Source organism: Arctopsyche grandis, chromosome 12 (genome assembly GCF_051622035.1).
Source record: "Arctopsyche grandis isolate Sample6627 chromosome 12, ASM5162203v2, whole genome shotgun sequence".
Classification (NCBI taxonomy): Eukaryota; Metazoa; Arthropoda; class Insecta; order Trichoptera; family Hydropsychidae; genus Arctopsyche; species Arctopsyche grandis.
In genome coordinates, this window is record NC_135366.1 from 7,536,114 (window position 1) to 7,555,444 (window position 19,331).

The 19,331-nt window shown below is 34.5% G+C and overlaps 2 protein-coding genes across 2 annotated transcripts in view; both read left to right on the forward strand.

Moving 5' to 3' along the window:
• Window positions 1-19,331, forward strand: part of LOC143920219 (queuosine 5'-phosphate N-glycosylase/hydrolase) — a 529,776-nt gene that overhangs the window by 126,805 nt on the left and 383,640 nt on the right. The window lies entirely within an intron of this gene.
• LOC143920211 (uncharacterized) overlaps window positions 16,176-19,331 on the forward strand; it is a 33,432-nt gene continuing 30,276 nt past the window's right edge. The window contains exon 1 of the mRNA XM_077442972.1: window positions 16,176-16,623. Coding sequence (XP_077299098.1) covers window positions 16,496-16,623 — 128 coding nt within the window. The 5' untranslated portion in view covers window positions 16,176-16,495. The remainder of the gene's footprint in view (window positions 16,624-19,331) is intronic.

Below are 19,331 nucleotides of genomic sequence, written 5' to 3' on the forward strand. Positions count from 1 at the left end.
TTAATTTCATTAATATTCTATTGTTCTGACCTCATCGAAAAAATAATTCGCTTTTTTCCGATTCAAAGGATTCGAAGTTTCCGGGGGCAAATATGTTTGTTTGTTCGTGACAGTCAATTTAATAAAAAAAAAACAAAAGAGTATTCAAATTAATTTATATAAAATAAAACTATTCAAATAAATTTAATATAATGTTTACTATTAGATTAGTCATGTTTAAACGGTTTATATTACAAATACCGAGCGAAGCCTTGTAATAAAGCTAGTTTTAATATATGTATGAAAACAAAATATCGGAGCAGTGGAGCTCTACAAATTTTCGTGCTCCGGCTCCGCTCCTACTCCGTGCTAAAAGTCATTGCTCCACTGCTCCGTGCTCCTGCTCTACTCCATATTCCTGAATATTAGGATACATTTTATTTAAGTAACCAAAAAAGTGGGAGGGGAGGGGGGTTGTAAAAATTAAACACCGCCCTGCTTCTTTTTATTACATACCTCCTTTTTTAGCACTACACCACTGGATATATATGTACATATGAACACTTTGCCATCGAAGAGTGTTCGATTTTAAAATGAAATTTACTTCAACGATAAGGTCAGTCATGCGAAGATAACGAACGCATTGTAATTATGTAGATACCTGTCTCGAAGTGCAATAGCTGTTGTCGCGGCTTTGCAAAACAAAGGGTGACCCTGGCCGTGGACGGGTTAAGTTCTCTCGTTGGCTTTGATCTCGTTTTGCTTTTCATATTGGACGGTGAGCCACACCCGGCTGGAAGACGTCTGAAAAAGATGCGAACAAAGAGTTTTTCAGCCGATGTGCAATAGTTTTTAGCTCGCCTTTGTTTGCGTACCAAAGGTGACTATGTATCGATTTTTAAACTGTTTCGTCGTGCGAACGAGTTGCTTTGTCGCCGGAGTAGGCGCGTCCGATCAATCCTGCCTCTTTGTTTTATGTTACTTTGATTATTCGCTATTTTGCACACTGAAATGGTCTTGTCGTATTTTCGAAATCGTTGCAAATAACTGTCCTGTTTTTAAATTTTACTTTTTGTATCGTATTCATGTGTGCACTTAGCTCATTCCGAACGCACTTGTCCGCTACATTTCTTGCACTCACAAACTGTCAACGGAATGTTTCAAACTGGGCTCAAGGCCAAGGAAAAATATAATAACATTCATTATATAACCTACTAGTGGTTTTACCCGGCTTCGCTCGGTATTTGTAACATAAACCGCTTAAACATGGCTAATCTAATAGTAAACATTTGATGAAATTTATTTTATTTAAATTTATTTGAATATTCATTTGTTTTTTTATTAAATTGAACGTCACGGATTCTACGACCCAAACAAACAAACATACGTACATTCAGTGGTTTCACCATAAAGATTTCCATAGGTTTCCGGAAACCCGTTGTTAAAAATCAAAAGTTTCCGGAAACCGTTATTTAATCTAAAAACTCATATTATTTTTGTCGAAAATTATACAAATCTTGAAAATTTAATGAATTTCACGCAAAAAAAAAAAAAATATATATATATATATATATATGTGGGATTTTGTGTGTGAGTGAATTATGTAATGAGTAATGTTGAGGAGTGATGTACATGGTAAACGGTACATACTCACGTACATACTCACTTAATTTGCGTGAGCAGGATACAACAGGAACAAGAGACACATGCTTTTCCTCCCGTATTCTGCGCGCGCACATTAATACGGGAGGAAAAGCCTGTTCCTCTTGTTCCTGTTGTATCCTGCTCGCACAAATTAAGTGAGTATGTACGTGAGTATGTGCCGTTTACCATGCGCCATTTTTTTTTTATCTTTCGACTTAAGATCTTTCGATTTTCGATCTTTGCCTTCCGATATTTGCGTTTTCTGTCATTTAACATTCTGTCTCGTCACGGAGACCGAAGATATATGTAGGTTTTTCATTCATGATTTTCACCCCATTGACATTGAAAAGGGGTCAATTTGTAATGCAAAATGTTTAATTTGAAATTAAAAAGGATCAATTTGAAATGAAAAAGGGTCAATTTGGAATGGAAAACCTGTATATTGTGAAAAAGATGAAGTTATAGGCATTTAAACAATTGAAATCTGACAAAACGAGTGGGTGGCGGAAAGTAAACATATAAGGCTACTGGCCACTAAACGTCATCGTCTCCAAAACTTTTGCATTCTTAAACGTGTTTATTACGATTATTTTTCATCGTCGAACTATCGGAAGCGATTTAAATTTCTATCGAGGACCAAACCGCGCAAAATCGAAAAATTTTAAAACGATCGGAAGAATTTAGGAATATTTCCTGAACGATCAGCGAAGTAAAATGTATAATAGCCTCGTGAAAATAGGTTGATTATCGTCATATGAGCCGTTATAACTGAAAGTGACATAAGTCTAATTTTCTTTATTTCGAGAAATATCTCATAAAACATTGAATATAATGTTTTGCGTTTAACAATGTTTAAAAACACTGGTGGCCTGTGATACGTTTATTCTGCTATTCCGAGATTCCGGACATATCGAATTATAAGTGATAACAATTTGTGAATTAAGTCAAACAGAAATAGTGTTTTTGGAACTGAAAATTAAACTTCCGCCACTTTCAAATATAACGGCTCATATATGTATGTGAAGCCTTTTCCCTTAAAAAATCTATAGAAATTGTATTTTTTTCCATCAAATTTTGGATTTGAACCAAACAGTCTTTGTATTATACATATTTGTAGTATTTCCACATCTATTCTAATGTACCAGAGTTTCTGATTTTCCGGACATTTTCAATTCCTGGAACACAGGATGGAGCTCGGGATCATTCCTGGAATTCCCAGAATTCCGAGTCATTTGTATGATCTAAAATCAATTTTAATTTTATTATCTAAAAAATATTTTAAAAAATGTAAACAGTATACATATACATATGTATATCTCTAAAGTGGAAAAACTGTTATATAAAAATAATCTTTTTTTAAATCGTCCGATTTAGCTTGAAATCGCCCACGTATAGAAAAAATTTATCGCCCACGTATTTAAGAATATTAAGGCCTATTTCTAGATTTGGCACAAATATTTCCAGCAATGGAAATATGTAACTCTTTCAGTTACGGTCGAAGTTGATTTTATAGTTAAAAGTGACGAAAGCGATTTTTTTTAATTATCTGTTTTTTTCTCCTGTCAGCATGTATATTTTCATTTCATTTTTAAAATCGACGCTATTTTATTTTTTATTTTCGTTATTTTGTAGTTTTGTCTTTGATAATTCCTTATTTAATTTCTTCATTCATCATCAAACACACGATTGCCTCATCGTCATCGGAATCTGAAAGAGTTTCTTCCATTATGGAATCGTCAATACAAAAAGGGTACACTCGATTCATTATAGTTTCATCGTAGTATATACTTTCGCCTTTATTAAACCATTTAAAAATCGTTTTGATTGAAATATTCTTCCCGTGATTCGAGATAAGAATACCCGGGACACAGACATCAACAATTCCCTGAATTCGCGGGAATTTCTGTATTGAACTGTATTTCTGTATTGTAATTGAACTCGGGCAGAAACCCTAGTATGTAAATAATATACATACATATTTATGTACATATGTAGCTCTCGTTTCATTTTAGATTCACTTTACTACTACATGCATAACTTTCTATCTTGATAAGAAGTCATGTAAAAACATACATGTCTATGTATGTTTTTACTTTTGTGTACGTAGTAACAATAGATGAAGTTTTGTTATCATGCAAAAATTCGAACTCGTTTTAATGTTTATTCATATTTTTTAACAATTCGTGTGGAAACTTACTATTTATTTATTTTTTATAAACAAACAAACAACATTACAAAGTACATACATACATAACATAACATTGATACCAAAATAGTTTCCAAAAATAAATTATTATAATGAATAAAAAAAAGAAGAAATGCTTTGAAAAGTGGGAGTTATGGGATATATGGAATACTTAAAATAATCTAATAGTAATAATAATAATAATTTGGAAAGAGACTTTGTATGTATGTAATCTTCGTTCGTTGGTTCGTAGTTCGTAGACAAATTAGTTTTTTTTTCGATTCATAGGCGCCGATTCGATTTTTTTTCGATTCAAAGAATTCAAAGTCCCTGAGGGAAGGCACCAGTGGCGGAGCCGCTGGGGGCACAGTACTAGGGGGCACAAGCGCCGTCGGGGTCGCAGGCTCCGGGGACGCAGGCGCCGGATTCTGGTATACATATACTTTCGAAAGAGACAGTATTTATGTTTATTTGTTCGTGTCAGTCAATTTAATAAAAAAAAACAAATGAGTATTCAAATAAATTTATATAAAATAAATTTAATACAAAGGTTTACTACTAGATTATTCATGTTTAGGCGGTTTATATTACAAATACCGAGTGAAGCCGGATAATACAGTTAGTGACTAATAATAGCAATCTAAAGCTAGAATAGGAACAAAAAAATGAATCAATATGAGGGGTAATTGTTAAAATAAGACCAAGATCTACATATACAAATATGTAAAAAGGAATTACATGGTAGATAGGGATTCGTGCGAAATAATGAAGGATTACGGAGGGATCTGCTTTGATCTCTCGTTTAAAACATATGTACATATGTAAATAAGGACTATCAATTTAGCCGTTATATTTGGAAGTGGCAAAAGTCCAGTTTTCAGTTCCAAAAACAGTGTTTCTGTTTGACTTAATTCACAAATTGCTATCACTTATTTTGATTCAATATGTCCAGAATCTCGGAAGAGCAGAGTAAACGTATCAGTATTTTTAAATATTGTTTAACGTAAAACATTATACGAAGAAAAGTGGACTTTTGCCACTTTCAAATATAACGGCTTAATTATATAATTCAGAAGCTTAGGTGGAAAACATAAATCATAAACAATATAAGTTCTGCATATTTTTTTGAACCAAACAGTAGTTTTCAAAGATTTCCTCGTGGATGACATCGGATACTTTATTATAATATTCGGATTATATTTTAATTATGTAATTATAGTTTTTTTTTTCACTTCAAAATTCGTTGCATGAATATTTTTCTCGTAAATGTCAATTTTATCGAAAAATGAAGAGGCAGCGCTTGAAATCGAATACGCCACTTAAAGATATAAGAGTTAATCAGCAGAGAAATGGGTCATTGTCATGTATTGTCAACGTATTCATAATAACTTAACTTAACTAACGTGGATTTTCCAATAAAAATAATTGAAATAATTTTTAAACTAAGGATAAAAACGATTAAAACACTAGTGGAGTACTTTCTGCCACTTCTGAAAAAAATCCACAGGAAAATTCACATAATGAACGTTTGATTATTTGTTTTTCTTAAAAGTACCCCTCGGTTTGATGATATTATTCATTCGTTATGTTTTTAATTAAATTATTTTATCATATATACATAACATACATATATGTATATATTTAAACGAAACGATAAGGATATCAGCAAACATACTTGTACCTATAAATATTTGTCATATTAAACAGCATTCATATGGATTACGCAGCAATATCGTATGCGATTTTTCCTTCTTTTTTTTGCTTAACAACAATTTTATACATACTTGTTGCAAATCAGCTAAACGGTCAGTGAAGAGTTCGATGCACTTGATTAAAAAGTATAAAGCGATTCGTGGAACTTTGTCATCCACAGTGTCAATAAAGGTGAGCCGACTTTGTGCCACATTACAATTCCTAGACCGGGCAGACGTTAAAATGTCAAACCGTAGTTCGATTAACCTTTTCCACTCGGACCGATATTTGCCGACATTATTAATAGAATTTTTATTAGAATGTGCGCTGTTACAATTTCAGCATCGACCTGAGGAGATATCGGCGCATTTTTCAGGTGTCTTGTCGTTCTCGTTCGTCGAGAAATGATTCACTTCGCATCGGGCGTGGCACTCGGCCAGGAAGCAAAGTTCAATCAGTCTGCTTTCTATATGCAGCTAAGCGGCAGGTTGCATTAAAAACTGCACCGGTGCGTTTGGCAACGAGCGAAATATAGAAAAATAAACGGTGCATCGTTACAAAATGCGAGCACTGTACCGTGTGTAGGGGAATCTGTGTCAGAAGCCGGTGTCAAAGTCGAGACCTGATTTACGTTAAGTTGCGTGCTCGTCCACACCACGAAACTGGTTCAAGTTGACGACTATAAACAATAACTTTTCATTTCGGTCGAGTCTGGGTATTATGTATATGCTGTCTCTTTCAATTTGACTTTCGTCTGTATCTTTTGATTGATCGTTTCTTTGGTTCACTGTCATACTCTGTTCTGCTGAGGACATTCGGTACTCTCAGAACCCATAATCTTATTTTGACATCATTTTAAATCACAAACTTTACCCATTCTAATATTCATACTGGAAAAGTTTTATTTTCGACAAAATAAAACCATGTAACAAAAGGAAAATTTTATCGTTTTATATAAAACTAGCTTTATTACCCGGCTTCGCTCGGTATTTGTAATAAAAACCCGCTTCAACATGACTAATCTAATAGTAAACATTTTATAAAATTTATTTGAATAGTTTTATTTTATATATGTATATATAAAAATGAATGTCTGTGTGTGTGTCTCGAATAGGCTGCTAAACCACTGAACTGATTACGATGAAACTTTCAGGATTTGTTGTGTGCATATCCGGGAAGATTAATGTGAAAAAAAACGGGGGAAAACGGGAACGGAAACGGGAAAAACGGGAATGAGTGTCATTGCAACGCAATAATTTCAAATGTTGCAACGCAATAATTTCCCATTTGTCGGAAAAATGCTACCTGCGTTTTTCCGGCAAATGGGAACAAGAACGGGAACGGGAACGGGGATTACATGCGTTATTATGGCATTGTAACGCATGCCGGGGTTCAGCTAGTTTTATATAAATTTATTTGAATACTCATTTGTTTTTTTTTTATTAAATTGACTGTCACAAACAAACATATATAGTAAGTCTCTTATAAAAAATTATATGTACACCCCCGGGGTCTGCGCCCCCTAGTGTGCCAAGCCCTAGGGCTTCTCCCTCGGCGCCTACGCCCCCGGGAACTTCGAATCCTTTGAATCGGAAAAAAGTGAATTATTTGTTCGATGACGTCAGAACACTAGACTGTCGACTATTAATTAAATTGACGAAAAATACATACATACATACATACATACAAAAATACATACGAACAAACTTTAATGTTTTATATGTAAGATTTATAAGTGACGGTCATCACTCCTTTCTTGATGTTAGTATTATTTTTGGAACAAATATAATTACATAAAAAACAACCTGTTGAATCTAACGTTATTTTATTACATAAAATAGGGTTAATATATTTAATCTTTTCAATTTGAGCCACGGTTTACTCTGTTTACCAGTAGAGAGGTCGACAGTTCAAATCCCGCCCGAAATCGAAAAATTATTCGATTTATATACGCTGCTGGCAAGATCTAGGTGGTTGTTAAACCCAGATCGGCACTCTGTTGTTAGAGTTTCACAAATTCGTCGCAAATCTTTTTTTTTTGTTCTTGTTTTTCTTAAATCGGTTTTTGTTTGTTAAATAAATCTACATACATTGTAGAATTTTTTAAGTATTTATATACAAGTTCGACAACGAGTGTTGCTTTGGGCAACATGTTATGGCGCACCTACATATATTAAAAAATAAATATATAAAATAAAATAAAAATACTAAAACTACTTGTAAATGAACTGAAAATGCAATGTTCACTTTATATACGTAAGGATTGAAATGACGATGGGCGGGTAACGTAGCTAGAAGAATAGACGAAAACGTGGACGAAAGAAGTGATTGAGCGTTACCTGAGATAATGTAAAAGGGTTCACGAAAGGCCATGAGGGAAATGGGTGGACTAAATTAGGAAAATGTGTTGGATGAGATGGATGAGAATTGCTCAAAAAAGAGACGGATATAAATGTCTCGGAAAAGTTATCTAGAAGAATGGACAAAAGAAGTGCTCAAACGGTCTCCAAGAGAATTTATAAGATTTCAAGGAAAGTCACGGGTGAAATGGGTGGATGAAATTATGAAAAGGTGTGGGGTGAAATGGATGAAAGTTCTCAAAACAGAGATGCATTGAAGCGTGTTGGAGAGGTCTTCAACCAGGAGTGGATAGCTATCAAGGATAATGATGACCTATTTACATATGCACATATATTACCTATTTCCAAAAGGTTTCACTTCCTAGATCTCCACAACGTAGGAACAAAAAGGATATATAGAATAATAATATTGAATTCTAGTCCTGATGTTTGATAATTCTACTGTGCATTATAATTAGCTTAAATAGTAAAATATAAAAATATACCAAAAGTAAATTTCATTTTATTATACTTCTATGTTAAGAAAATAAATCAAATTAATTAATTACTTTATTGTTTAAAAAGTTGAAAAAATACCCCAATGACTTGCATACACCTTAACAGACTTTGAAATTGATTTCAAACTTAACCTATTAAACTATGTATATATTTTTACCCGTGAAATTTATAACAGTCGTTATGATAAGATATATTACAAAATTCAAACAACCGGAAATGGTACCACCTTCGTACGATAACCTATTTCCCTACCATGCTTTCCTTTATTTTTCTCCCTTATCAATATCGTCCTACTTTCTTCATATACATACAAGTCTTCAGCTACGGCTACCTTCAGCCCTTTCACAAATTTCCAATAATATATATCACAATACATATGTACAACATAAATTAAATCATCCAATCTCCTTTCTAAATATTAATTGCATATACTACAAACTATACCTATACATTCTTGTCTGTGGTTTTTTGTTTCCAACGCCATTTCCGTTGCATATTTTAGATTTCTTTCAAATTTGAACAGATGTACATACATATGTGTACACAAAAACACCCTAATTGATTTCACCCTGTATGCGAAACTGTTGCAACAAGTGGGGTCATGCAATTGGGGTAATGGGTCAAAGGATTGGCTCGACCCTTTCAATTTCATTACGTGCCCCGAGGTTATTTAATATCTTTTCACTCGGCATTGTTACGACACACCGTTAATTGTATCATAATGTGCACACGACATAAACAAAGGTGGATACCTGGATACATTTAAAATTGCATAATTGATATAAAATGTTGAAACGATGCGTGGAAAAACCGCAGAGCCGAAACAAAATCCCCGCATCATTATTGTAAGATTAGCATACGACTGGTTACGCATAATGATCGTTTACGCTTAACCGCGGAAACTACACACTACGTACTTCATCTCCTCTTTTCCAAATAAATCATTTCATATTCATTTATTTCATGCATAAATCAGTCTACTTGTGAATAGTTATGATTGTATTTTCTGATGTTTTTTTCATTTTTAATCTGTGTTTGTGGTTTGAGTGCTTCGATAAACCAATCAATCGATCAGCTACTGGTATTTCGCATACGCGTTGATACTTGCTAATAGGATTTTTATGTTGTAAACAAATACTGTGAATTTTTCCAGGTGAAATTTGAGCTCAATATATAACTCGTTGTCATTTGTACCTGTATTTATTATTATACGAAAATTTAAACTGTGTTAAATTGATTAAAACACGGGAAAACATTTGCATATCATTGTTGATAGTTGAGGTTAATAAGTAAATAAATGATAAATATGTCCGTTCAAAAGTCAAGCTTATCATTTAATTATAAATATATATATTTTTACTTTTAAATAATGTAACATATGTATGTACATAGATAAATATAAATAAGATTTTTTTTTCATAAATATATCAAAAATTTTGACAGGAATTTTAAATTGACACTTAAATATTATACTACAACATAATGTATAATTAAGTTAGTGAAAATTTCAATGTGTGTATGCACTCCGATTCCATTTTACGTTGTATTAAGGCGCAAACACAATTAATATATGGAAATGTGACCGACCAAATAGTTGCCGGGAGTGGCACGATCCATCTGACTGCATAAATTTGGTCTGGTCACGCAACAAATCATCCGACTAAAGTCGTCCAGCGTAGGGTCTTAGGCACAGACACACTGAATCGTACGGCACGGTATACCTAGGTAGACTCCAGCTGTGATGGAAGTATCATCACGCCATTGTTAATTTATAAGATCTTACGAATTCAACACGTTTCTTCTACTTTTCTTCAAATATGGGAACCACCGTTATCAATCACTGACAATACAAAGAAAATATATCACCGAAAATACTCCAGGGGGGTGATTTCCACCTGGTATAGATCAGGCGTGTTTATTTACTTGTGCAAAACTATCTAAAAAAAAAACACACGCTCTAATGTTGCTTGTGAGAAATGGCGAAGCTATCAAATTGGTGCGTATCACAGGAAAAGAGAACAAACTGCGGCATCTCAATCTCTAAGTAACTTCAAAATGTTCTGAAATGACAAGCAACGTTCATATGTGATCTGATCTGTGTATACCTATTTATTATGTAAATTAAAACCAAGCTAGTAATAATGATGATGATAGTTTCAACGTTCTGACAAACGTCATATTTTATATCAGGATTTGATATTACCAAAAACACTCCATGGGATGAGTTTTGAGAAGATCGCGACGGCACAGACTAAGCATGCCAGCGTTTATAAAGCTATCCGAAAATAATAAAAATAAATACGTGTGTCTGCACCTTTAAACGATTCATGGACCGTAGGCTTAGAACCAATGCACTAAAATTTTCACTTCCCGTCAATGTAAATTTTCAAAAATAGATCGATCCAAAAGTCCTTCAAGATATGTATAAATATTCATTTAAAACTCGAAAAATATATATTATAAGACGCCCAATGGAAAATAGCCACTTCCGGTGAGCGAAAACTTTGATGCGATTCAAAATTAAAATTACCCACTCATGCATAATTCACGAGCACAGAACGGTGCATTTTCCGGAAAACCTTGACACGATTTTACCTCGCGGGAAAAATTACAGATGACCGACCGCCGGAAAAATTACCTGCACTTTCAAGCCTGAACCCCACCTATGCAACTGCACTTTGCAAATGCACATACATACATATAATTTCGCACGGTGTCAAATTTACGAAATGGCGACTGATTGCACAATTTCTGCCATAGCGCGCGTTTCTGCGACGACGGTGTCGAATTTTTACGCCTATGGTGATTCAATGTCTGTGATTGTAACACCTCACTTCGAAAGTGCTGTAAGTGCATTGAAAAATAAACACGAGAACGATATATCCGAGCTAGTGACCTGAACATCCGACCCCTCTTTGCCTCCTGAGTATTTTATAAGAGGCACACGTGACCGTGATTTTCCACAGTTCGTTTCAGTTTATCGTTGAAATGTCAAATGTCAACATTGCCAATGAACCCCCGCATTTGACCGCAGCCGTCTGTCATTGCTGTAATTAAGAGTAAAGTCATGATAATATCAATAGTAACTCGATGTGGATGTGCATATTACGGTGGGATCGCTCTCGTGTGACTGGTTACATACAAATGCCACTTTGCTGGTTCGATATTGTTTCCGGACTGTTGAAATTCACGTATAAATGATTTCACATTTCGTTGATTCAAATCAAGCTAGTTAGTTCTGTCAGTTCTGTTTCAGTTGCCCCGCTAGTGTTTTTATTATTATTACTAACCTCTTCTTTGTTCAGAAACGATTTGGTCGTGTGACAAAGTTTGGGTTCTTTTCCGATCGTTTTCAAACTTTGCCATTTTGCTTGGTTTGGTTATCAATATAAGTGAAAATGACTTCCGCCATTACGATGGTGAAAAATAATCGTAATAGACACGTTTGAAAATACTGCATCTTCGTTCACGGTGACGTCTATCGTCCACACTGTCACATTTGTCCACACTGTTCTGATCGTTTTTTCCCTTTTTGCCCCCCTCTCGCTATGACAGATTGAGCACTTTGCCATACTCATGATCAAAGTTTACGAAGAGAATTGGTGATTTATCAATTAAGTTTTTTTTATATATTGTCTTCATTTTATAAACAAAATATAGAAGAGGTTAGTTTTTAAAAAAAAAAATTCACACTATTTTTCCGTTTTGGTACAGTACTTGAAAAACCCTCACTCAATCGTATAACGTGTTATAAACATGTTAATTTTTACGGTTCGATAATGACATATTTATATTATCTAATTCTGTCTCTTCTTGCTAAGAAATTTTACCTTTATCGTTTGTTCTCTTAATCTGACGTTTTCGTTGAATGTCTAAGGGCCGGGCCGCACCGCTCAACTCGCGAACAACTTGGTTGAGGGCGACCAGACCAATGCATGCAGGTAGATGGAACATGCCACACCCGTCAACTTGTTTGTCGCACACATTTCCATACATTTTTTCGTGTCGCGCGACTATTCGGCCGATAAAGTCGCACGGTGTGGCCCGGCCCTTAGTGTTTTGCTCATCCTTTGTGTTGACGGGTGTGGCATGCCCCATCTACCTGCATGCATTGGTCTGGTCGCCCTCAACCAAGTCGCTCGCAAGTCGCACGGTGCGGCCCGGCCCGGCCCGAACAGAAATAGTATTTTTGGAACTAAAAATTGGACGCCACTTTCAAATATAACGGCTCGTATGATGTATGAGCCGTTGTATGTATGTATGTATATACACTGTTTTTATTTCCTGAAGGCATGTTTTATGTTACGTTTTTCATTATTAAAGGACGCATTTTCTTCTCTTGAAAAAAATCGTATACGATAAAGTGCCAACAATTTATTGGTACTTCCAAATATAATGGCTCATATGTAATTTAATTTTGCTTCTTCCAAACCTTTTTTCGAAATATTTCATCTATGCAATTGAAGGCTTGTTTTTTAATAAGATTTCACATCAAAATATTGACTTTTTCGTGTTAGATTTTGTATATGATTGTGTCTAAGACCCGGGCCACACCGAGCGACTTGGTTTAAGGTGACCAGACCAATGTATGCAGTTAGATGGGGCGTGCCACACCCGTCAACTTCTCGGTCGGTCACATTTCCATACATTTTTCCGGTGACACGAGTAGTCGGCCGACGAAGTTGCCCGGTGTGGCCCGGGTTTTATTGCTAAAAAATGTAAAGAGTCCCTGTTCTAACCAGAGATAAAACTCCAAATAAAAAATAAATGTAACCATCATACCGGCACCGACCGTACATGTAATCTACATACATACACACCCAGATAGCACATAGAAAATGGTCAATTTGCATTCAAAACGGTGTATTTCCGTCAAAATTTCAACATAGGAAATTAACACGTAGAATACATAACTTCCTGGTGCATTCGATATCAAAACAGTGAAAATTGAAATCTCGCCTGCTCATTTTCGAACGTTCAAATTTAATACATCGGAACGTGGAAAGGTGTTCTGCGTATAAATTTGGATTCACAGATTGACGACTTCGATTTGGATGTATAAAAAGATAACATTGACCATACCATTCCAGTGACACTGAAGAGAACATTTTCAAAAAACATGTTTATTTCCAACAAAAACAACCGAGCTGAACTTGACTACATCAATGTACATATGTATTCTTAAGTAGGAGATATATTTACAGCATCTACTAGTGGAAAACTCCATCGACCTATTCTCACTGTCGGGGTATCGCAATTGTTTATTGGTGAGCATTTAATTGTAAATACGACATTATATATAGAAGTGTGTAAATATGTATGTGCAAATGTTATTTATCAAACGAGATGTTTTAATTAGATACGTGTCCATTGAATTGAATTGAATTAGAATCGAGGAAAGTGTTTGAACTTTACTTCCTCGTTTGGTCCTTGACATCTTTGATTCGCCTGATTAATTATCAATGTTCAAGGATGAAAAATTTTCAACCGAAGACTTTAAAAGCCACTTAGCAGCGTTTATCGCCATTTGCACTCGCGCTTCAACAATTTGATTTGTTTTTGAACACGTTTATCTAATTGAAATGCAACGTGCAGCAAAACAATGATGTATCAAAAATATTTCTGAATCTCAATTCTGAGAAGTGTTTGTTTTTTCTCGATTAAGTAATATACATATAAAATAAACTTAATGGTACGGGGCTAATTGTTGTCTTAAGGATCGTTCGTAATATGCTGCAACAGCTTGCAATGTTTGTTTTAGATAAAGTTGAATAAAGAAACAATAATTCATAGACGACGCAGTTTGTGATAAATCAATGAACTCTGATTCGATTGAGTTTATCTGCTAGTGATTGAATTAAAACAAGCCGAGTTATCGGCCACAACATTCCAAATGTACATATCAAATGTTGAATTTGGTCCGTGTATCCGTTTAGATCCAGTTTCAACAGGATCATCGGCGGTTAAATATTGGTTTTAATCACAAATATGGAAGTTTATATTTATTTTAACATTACATAAGCATTTCGTCGTTCTATTTTGGTATTTCATACCAGTTATTTGTAGTGTCAATAAGGTAATTATATATTTTGAAATCATGCTTACTTATCTACAGGTATAATAGTGATTAAAAAATGATACGGTTAACAATGAAGAACAAACAGATTCACTTTTATTAGCATTTTACTGTAAAAATTATCATATTGATAATATAATATAGGATGTAGACAAAACAAATTGATTTGTTTGTATAATATTTTCCGTACAAATATTTAAATTTCTGTGCTCAGTTTAGTTTCAGGAGTCCAAAGTCAGTGCAAAATGAAAAAACGTAGCAGTAATGTTTTGTTTTTTGCATAGTAAATGTCATTGTCATTTGAATCATCGGGTGAAAAAAATGTACGGAGGTTGAAAATGATTGGAATCCTAAATAACTCTAACACGAAAACTACAAATACAAAATTCAGCAAAAACATCTTCAGATGCTGAACAGTGTGTGGGTTTGGGACTTCTCCACGGAACGTCTACATACATTTGGGTTTATTCCTAGAACTTTGGGGACAGTTGTTGACGTGTATAAAGCCCATTCATGCGTTAAACTCTATATGTTTTTATGATTATAAAAAAATTTAGGTTTTTTATGACTTAAATGTGGCCTATAATACTCAACACTTTACTTGATTGACTTGATTTTCCATCAAATACATGTATACTAGAAAATGCTCGGACTTTTCCTTTTTCTTTAATGGTGCAAGGTTATTGACATCGTTTACAATTTATTTAAAGCGTATTTATCATTTATTTGATTATATGTATGTATCTAATAAAAAAAAATTGTAGACGACAAATTCAATTAAAAAAAAAACTTAAATGTAATTCTAGATTGTTCCTTCGATAGCTTGTCTAAAAAATATCAATATGCTGTTTTCTCCACTCGCAATGCACAATGTGTATGTATTATACATATATAATACTTGTCCAATTAATGTCAATTTCATTACACCCCATTTACATTAGTTTGGCAGTACCTAACGTTTAATCTCAATGCCTATTGGTTATAATATAATATCCAATCAAAGAAAATCGCAGATTTTTCTTCCTCATGTCAAGCAAAATGAAATCAAATTTACATAGAATTAATACATCCATATTTGATTTTTTCCTACGTAACCATGGCGATAGACTCGATTGGGTCTTTTTACAAGATTTTTATTAGCTTCACTCTGTTAGTTCAGTGAAAAAATTATGATCTGATTTATATAAGAAGAAAAGGTATGCGCTTTTTCACTATTTCTAATTTAACTTGTGCAATACTACGATACAGTGTCTATGTAGGTGATACAGCGCCCAGTGCGGAGGAAAAACGAGCTTTTCCATGCTTTTTCGTAATAACGAAATCGCCACCTTCATATATAGAGTAAATTCCCTACCCTCATACAAACTATTCCACAACCCTCGAAACATGTCGTAATAGTGGCCATAGCAAAAAAAAAAACCAATTCGAACAAAGGAAACTTAATCATAATAATAAATTGACATTAATCAACTCGAACCATTCGCAAAATTAAAACTATCGATTCGCAAATACCACTCACCCACAATTAACTCATGCATAATACATATTTATTTATTATATGCTTACACAGGTACATACAATAGATATCAAAATCATAAAACTACGATAATAAGCTCACCTCGTGCGGTCAGCGTGCGTGAGAAAGAGGAGGCGTTGAAAAAAAAAATCACTGTTATGGCAACTCTCGCAGCGTTCCCCTTCACACCAACGCGCCTAGTATATGTGTGTCTCTTTTTCGCAGGGAGATCCCATTCAAAATCCGCATTCGAGCGAACGAACGAGTCAGTCGAGCGCGTTGTGTCGCGTGTTGAGGACGTGAGGTGTGCGTCGTCGCTGTCGCTGCAGTTTCGCGCTCAAGTCAAACTATCGAAGTTGAAGCGTCGAAATGCGGCCGATCGAGAGCAGAGTCTTCGCCCACCCCCGCTCAGCACCCCCAGACTTCGCCCCTCTCACCCGAAACGAGCCCCATTGAAGAGTCGCAGAAGTTCCGAAGAAATCAAAAACTTTTAGTGCGTCTGCACTTCACACTGCACACTCTACACCCCACACTCCACCACGACTATGTCTTCAGGTGTGGAATGGTGGTTCGAGGCGATGCTGGCCTGCGTGCTGATCGTCTCCGTCGTCGCCAACGGGTTGGCCCTGCTCGTCTTCTGCGCCAGACCCTCGCTCAGGACCATCTCCAACAGGTAAACATACATACCTATATTCAGTGAAAGTACTCAACAGTCAACTGTCATTGCAAACACACTGTTCGACTTACCCCGTCAGAGCGAATGTGCAAGCGAAACTAGTTCTTACGACGAGAGTTCTCTAGTGTCGGATTTCGTTTTCGAATTTCACGCTTTACGTTGGCAACGTGCGTGCTGACAATAGACCGAAACACAATTTGTTACGACCATTTTGTGCTAAATTCATATTTTATAAATATGTTTTGCTTTAATTACCGTCACCCTATTATAATAAATGGAAATGACCTGTCGAGCCGTTATAATGACAACTTGACATTTCTTGCTCAATACACACACGTATATGTACGTACACTTTTGCATGTCTTCCCTTTCGTGTTGTGTTTTCAATGTGGCGGTGAGAAAAGATAGATAGGTAGAAAATGAATTTTCATATTATGTTTTTCAAAAGAAGTACAATTGAATAAGTGACTTGTGACCATTCTTAATCAATTGCAAGTACAATTTCGTATAACTTACATATGTACATATACATACTACGATCGTAATATAAAATGTATGTACATAGTTTGTACAACTTGTTATACATTTACACAAATTCCATCCAGATAGATAATAGAATATACTAATAGATAAGAATGTTCTGTTTCAATTAAATTTAATTTCTTGATATATGTATGTAATAATATTAACATTGAATCAAAAAATTCTTTTACCCTTTCGAAGATTGGTATTTAAGAATAAATTATCCTTTTTTTTAGTATAAACGATATTATGCTAAATGAAATTTTGCTACATAATAACTACAATAATTTCACAGATATTTATTTTTTTTCTATTTATATAATTTTAGTAAAGTAACAAACACCGTTTCATTACAAAAAAAAAAACATTCCCCTTTTTTTTACAGTGTTTTTCATAGAATCTTTTCATAATTTCATCATAGAAATAATCAATTTAAATTTAAATACAATAATTTCAAATATGTATCTCCAAATTAAAATCCATTCCATTTTAGTTAAATCCTTCAGCAATTAAATCCTTTAGCTGTCAGTCTATCGATTGAAGCCGTACGTAGTACATAATCTCCCCTATTTGGCGCGTAATAAAATGAACTATAAACACGTTATGTTACCTCTTTTTCGATGAAATGTCGTTTTTCTCTATTTAATTAAGGGATAATCAATGTGTAATTTGCAGTTTCTAAAGATTTGCCAAATTTCATTGACAACTTAACCCTCACCTATAAATACAAACTGGACACGTAGAGAATACTAATTCATCAAGCTCGATTAAAAAAGAGTAATCATCTCATCTCATATCAATATAGCAAATTTGATACGAAATCAAAATCATCGTTGACAGTTTAACTACACTAAAAAAACATATTACAAAAAAATCGGCATTGTACTCGGCGATTGCCCTTTTCGGTACAATGTCGCCATTATTATTATTTATATATTGAAACATGCTTATTATACATAACGATATTTATACCCACATCGTATAGGCATACATATATATTTTTTTAATATTTTAACAGTTATAAAAAAACCGTCTGAGCCTACTATGTACTGCGGCGTTTGAAATTTTACGTTTTACAGTATCGCTAATTAAAATTGCACACAATCGAGCGTATTTTGCACGTGATATCGTTTGTAATACTTATAATTAGCACCATTTTTACTATATTTCCCAGGTTATTTATTACCCCATTCAATGTGTGTAATCCGAAGAAAGCAATCGACTTAAGTGCAAAAACGGTCAAGTTCAACCAAAACTATGTTGTTGTCTTACTTTTTTGAAAATGAAATATAAATGCCATTATACTTGGCAGTACGTAATATAGTAATTGAACGATTATGGATAATTTTGTCGACGAATTCATCACCGCTGGGCAGACGGGAATTTTCAGGCTTTGCTATATCGTTTACCACTCGTGCCGTCTTTCCCCCTCCCTCTTCTCAGCTCTGTATATATGCACTTATTAAACGCACAATATTTTTTTTTATATCTTTAATCACTTTTCTTTATCACTAAACTAAATTTTCCCTCAAGCGTGAAATTTCTCTCGGCGCCTATGAAGCCAACTATTTAAAAAGTAAATCGCTTTAAGTACATAAAAAAAGAAAACCCTCTTTATTACAGATTCATACTTTATTTCACGGCTTTTGGAAGTAGGGGAAAAATACGCGATTCCTATTGGTCAGTGAAGATCTTTTGATCATTAAGAATCGCGTATATAAAGCTTTTTGACCAATATAAGTCAATATTTAGAGTTTGTCCGCTGATGAGATGACTGTAATGAAATATAAAACTCATCACCAGTCTTCGGCGGACGAATGTGCCGAAACGGGATCCTTTTGTCATTTTTTTTTTCTGTGCTGGTGCATTTCCGTGCCGCTCTCTTCTCATCACTAGAGGGCGGCGATCAGATTTCCGCCATAAAATAACAGACCTCTCCATTGTCTGAGAAAGCAGGAGAGCAAAAAAATGGTTGACAATAGAAATTGACAACAGTCCGTCGAGCAACCAGACCGCCGTCCCTTAGTCATCACCTAATTATTTGATATGTTTATATCTCAATTTGAGCCAAATAAAAATTCGAAAACATTACTCATTCATATCAACTTAAACTTTTATTCTCTGCAACTCAACTATTACTACTTATACCGGGTTGACAAGATTCAAGTAAACACAAACCTATG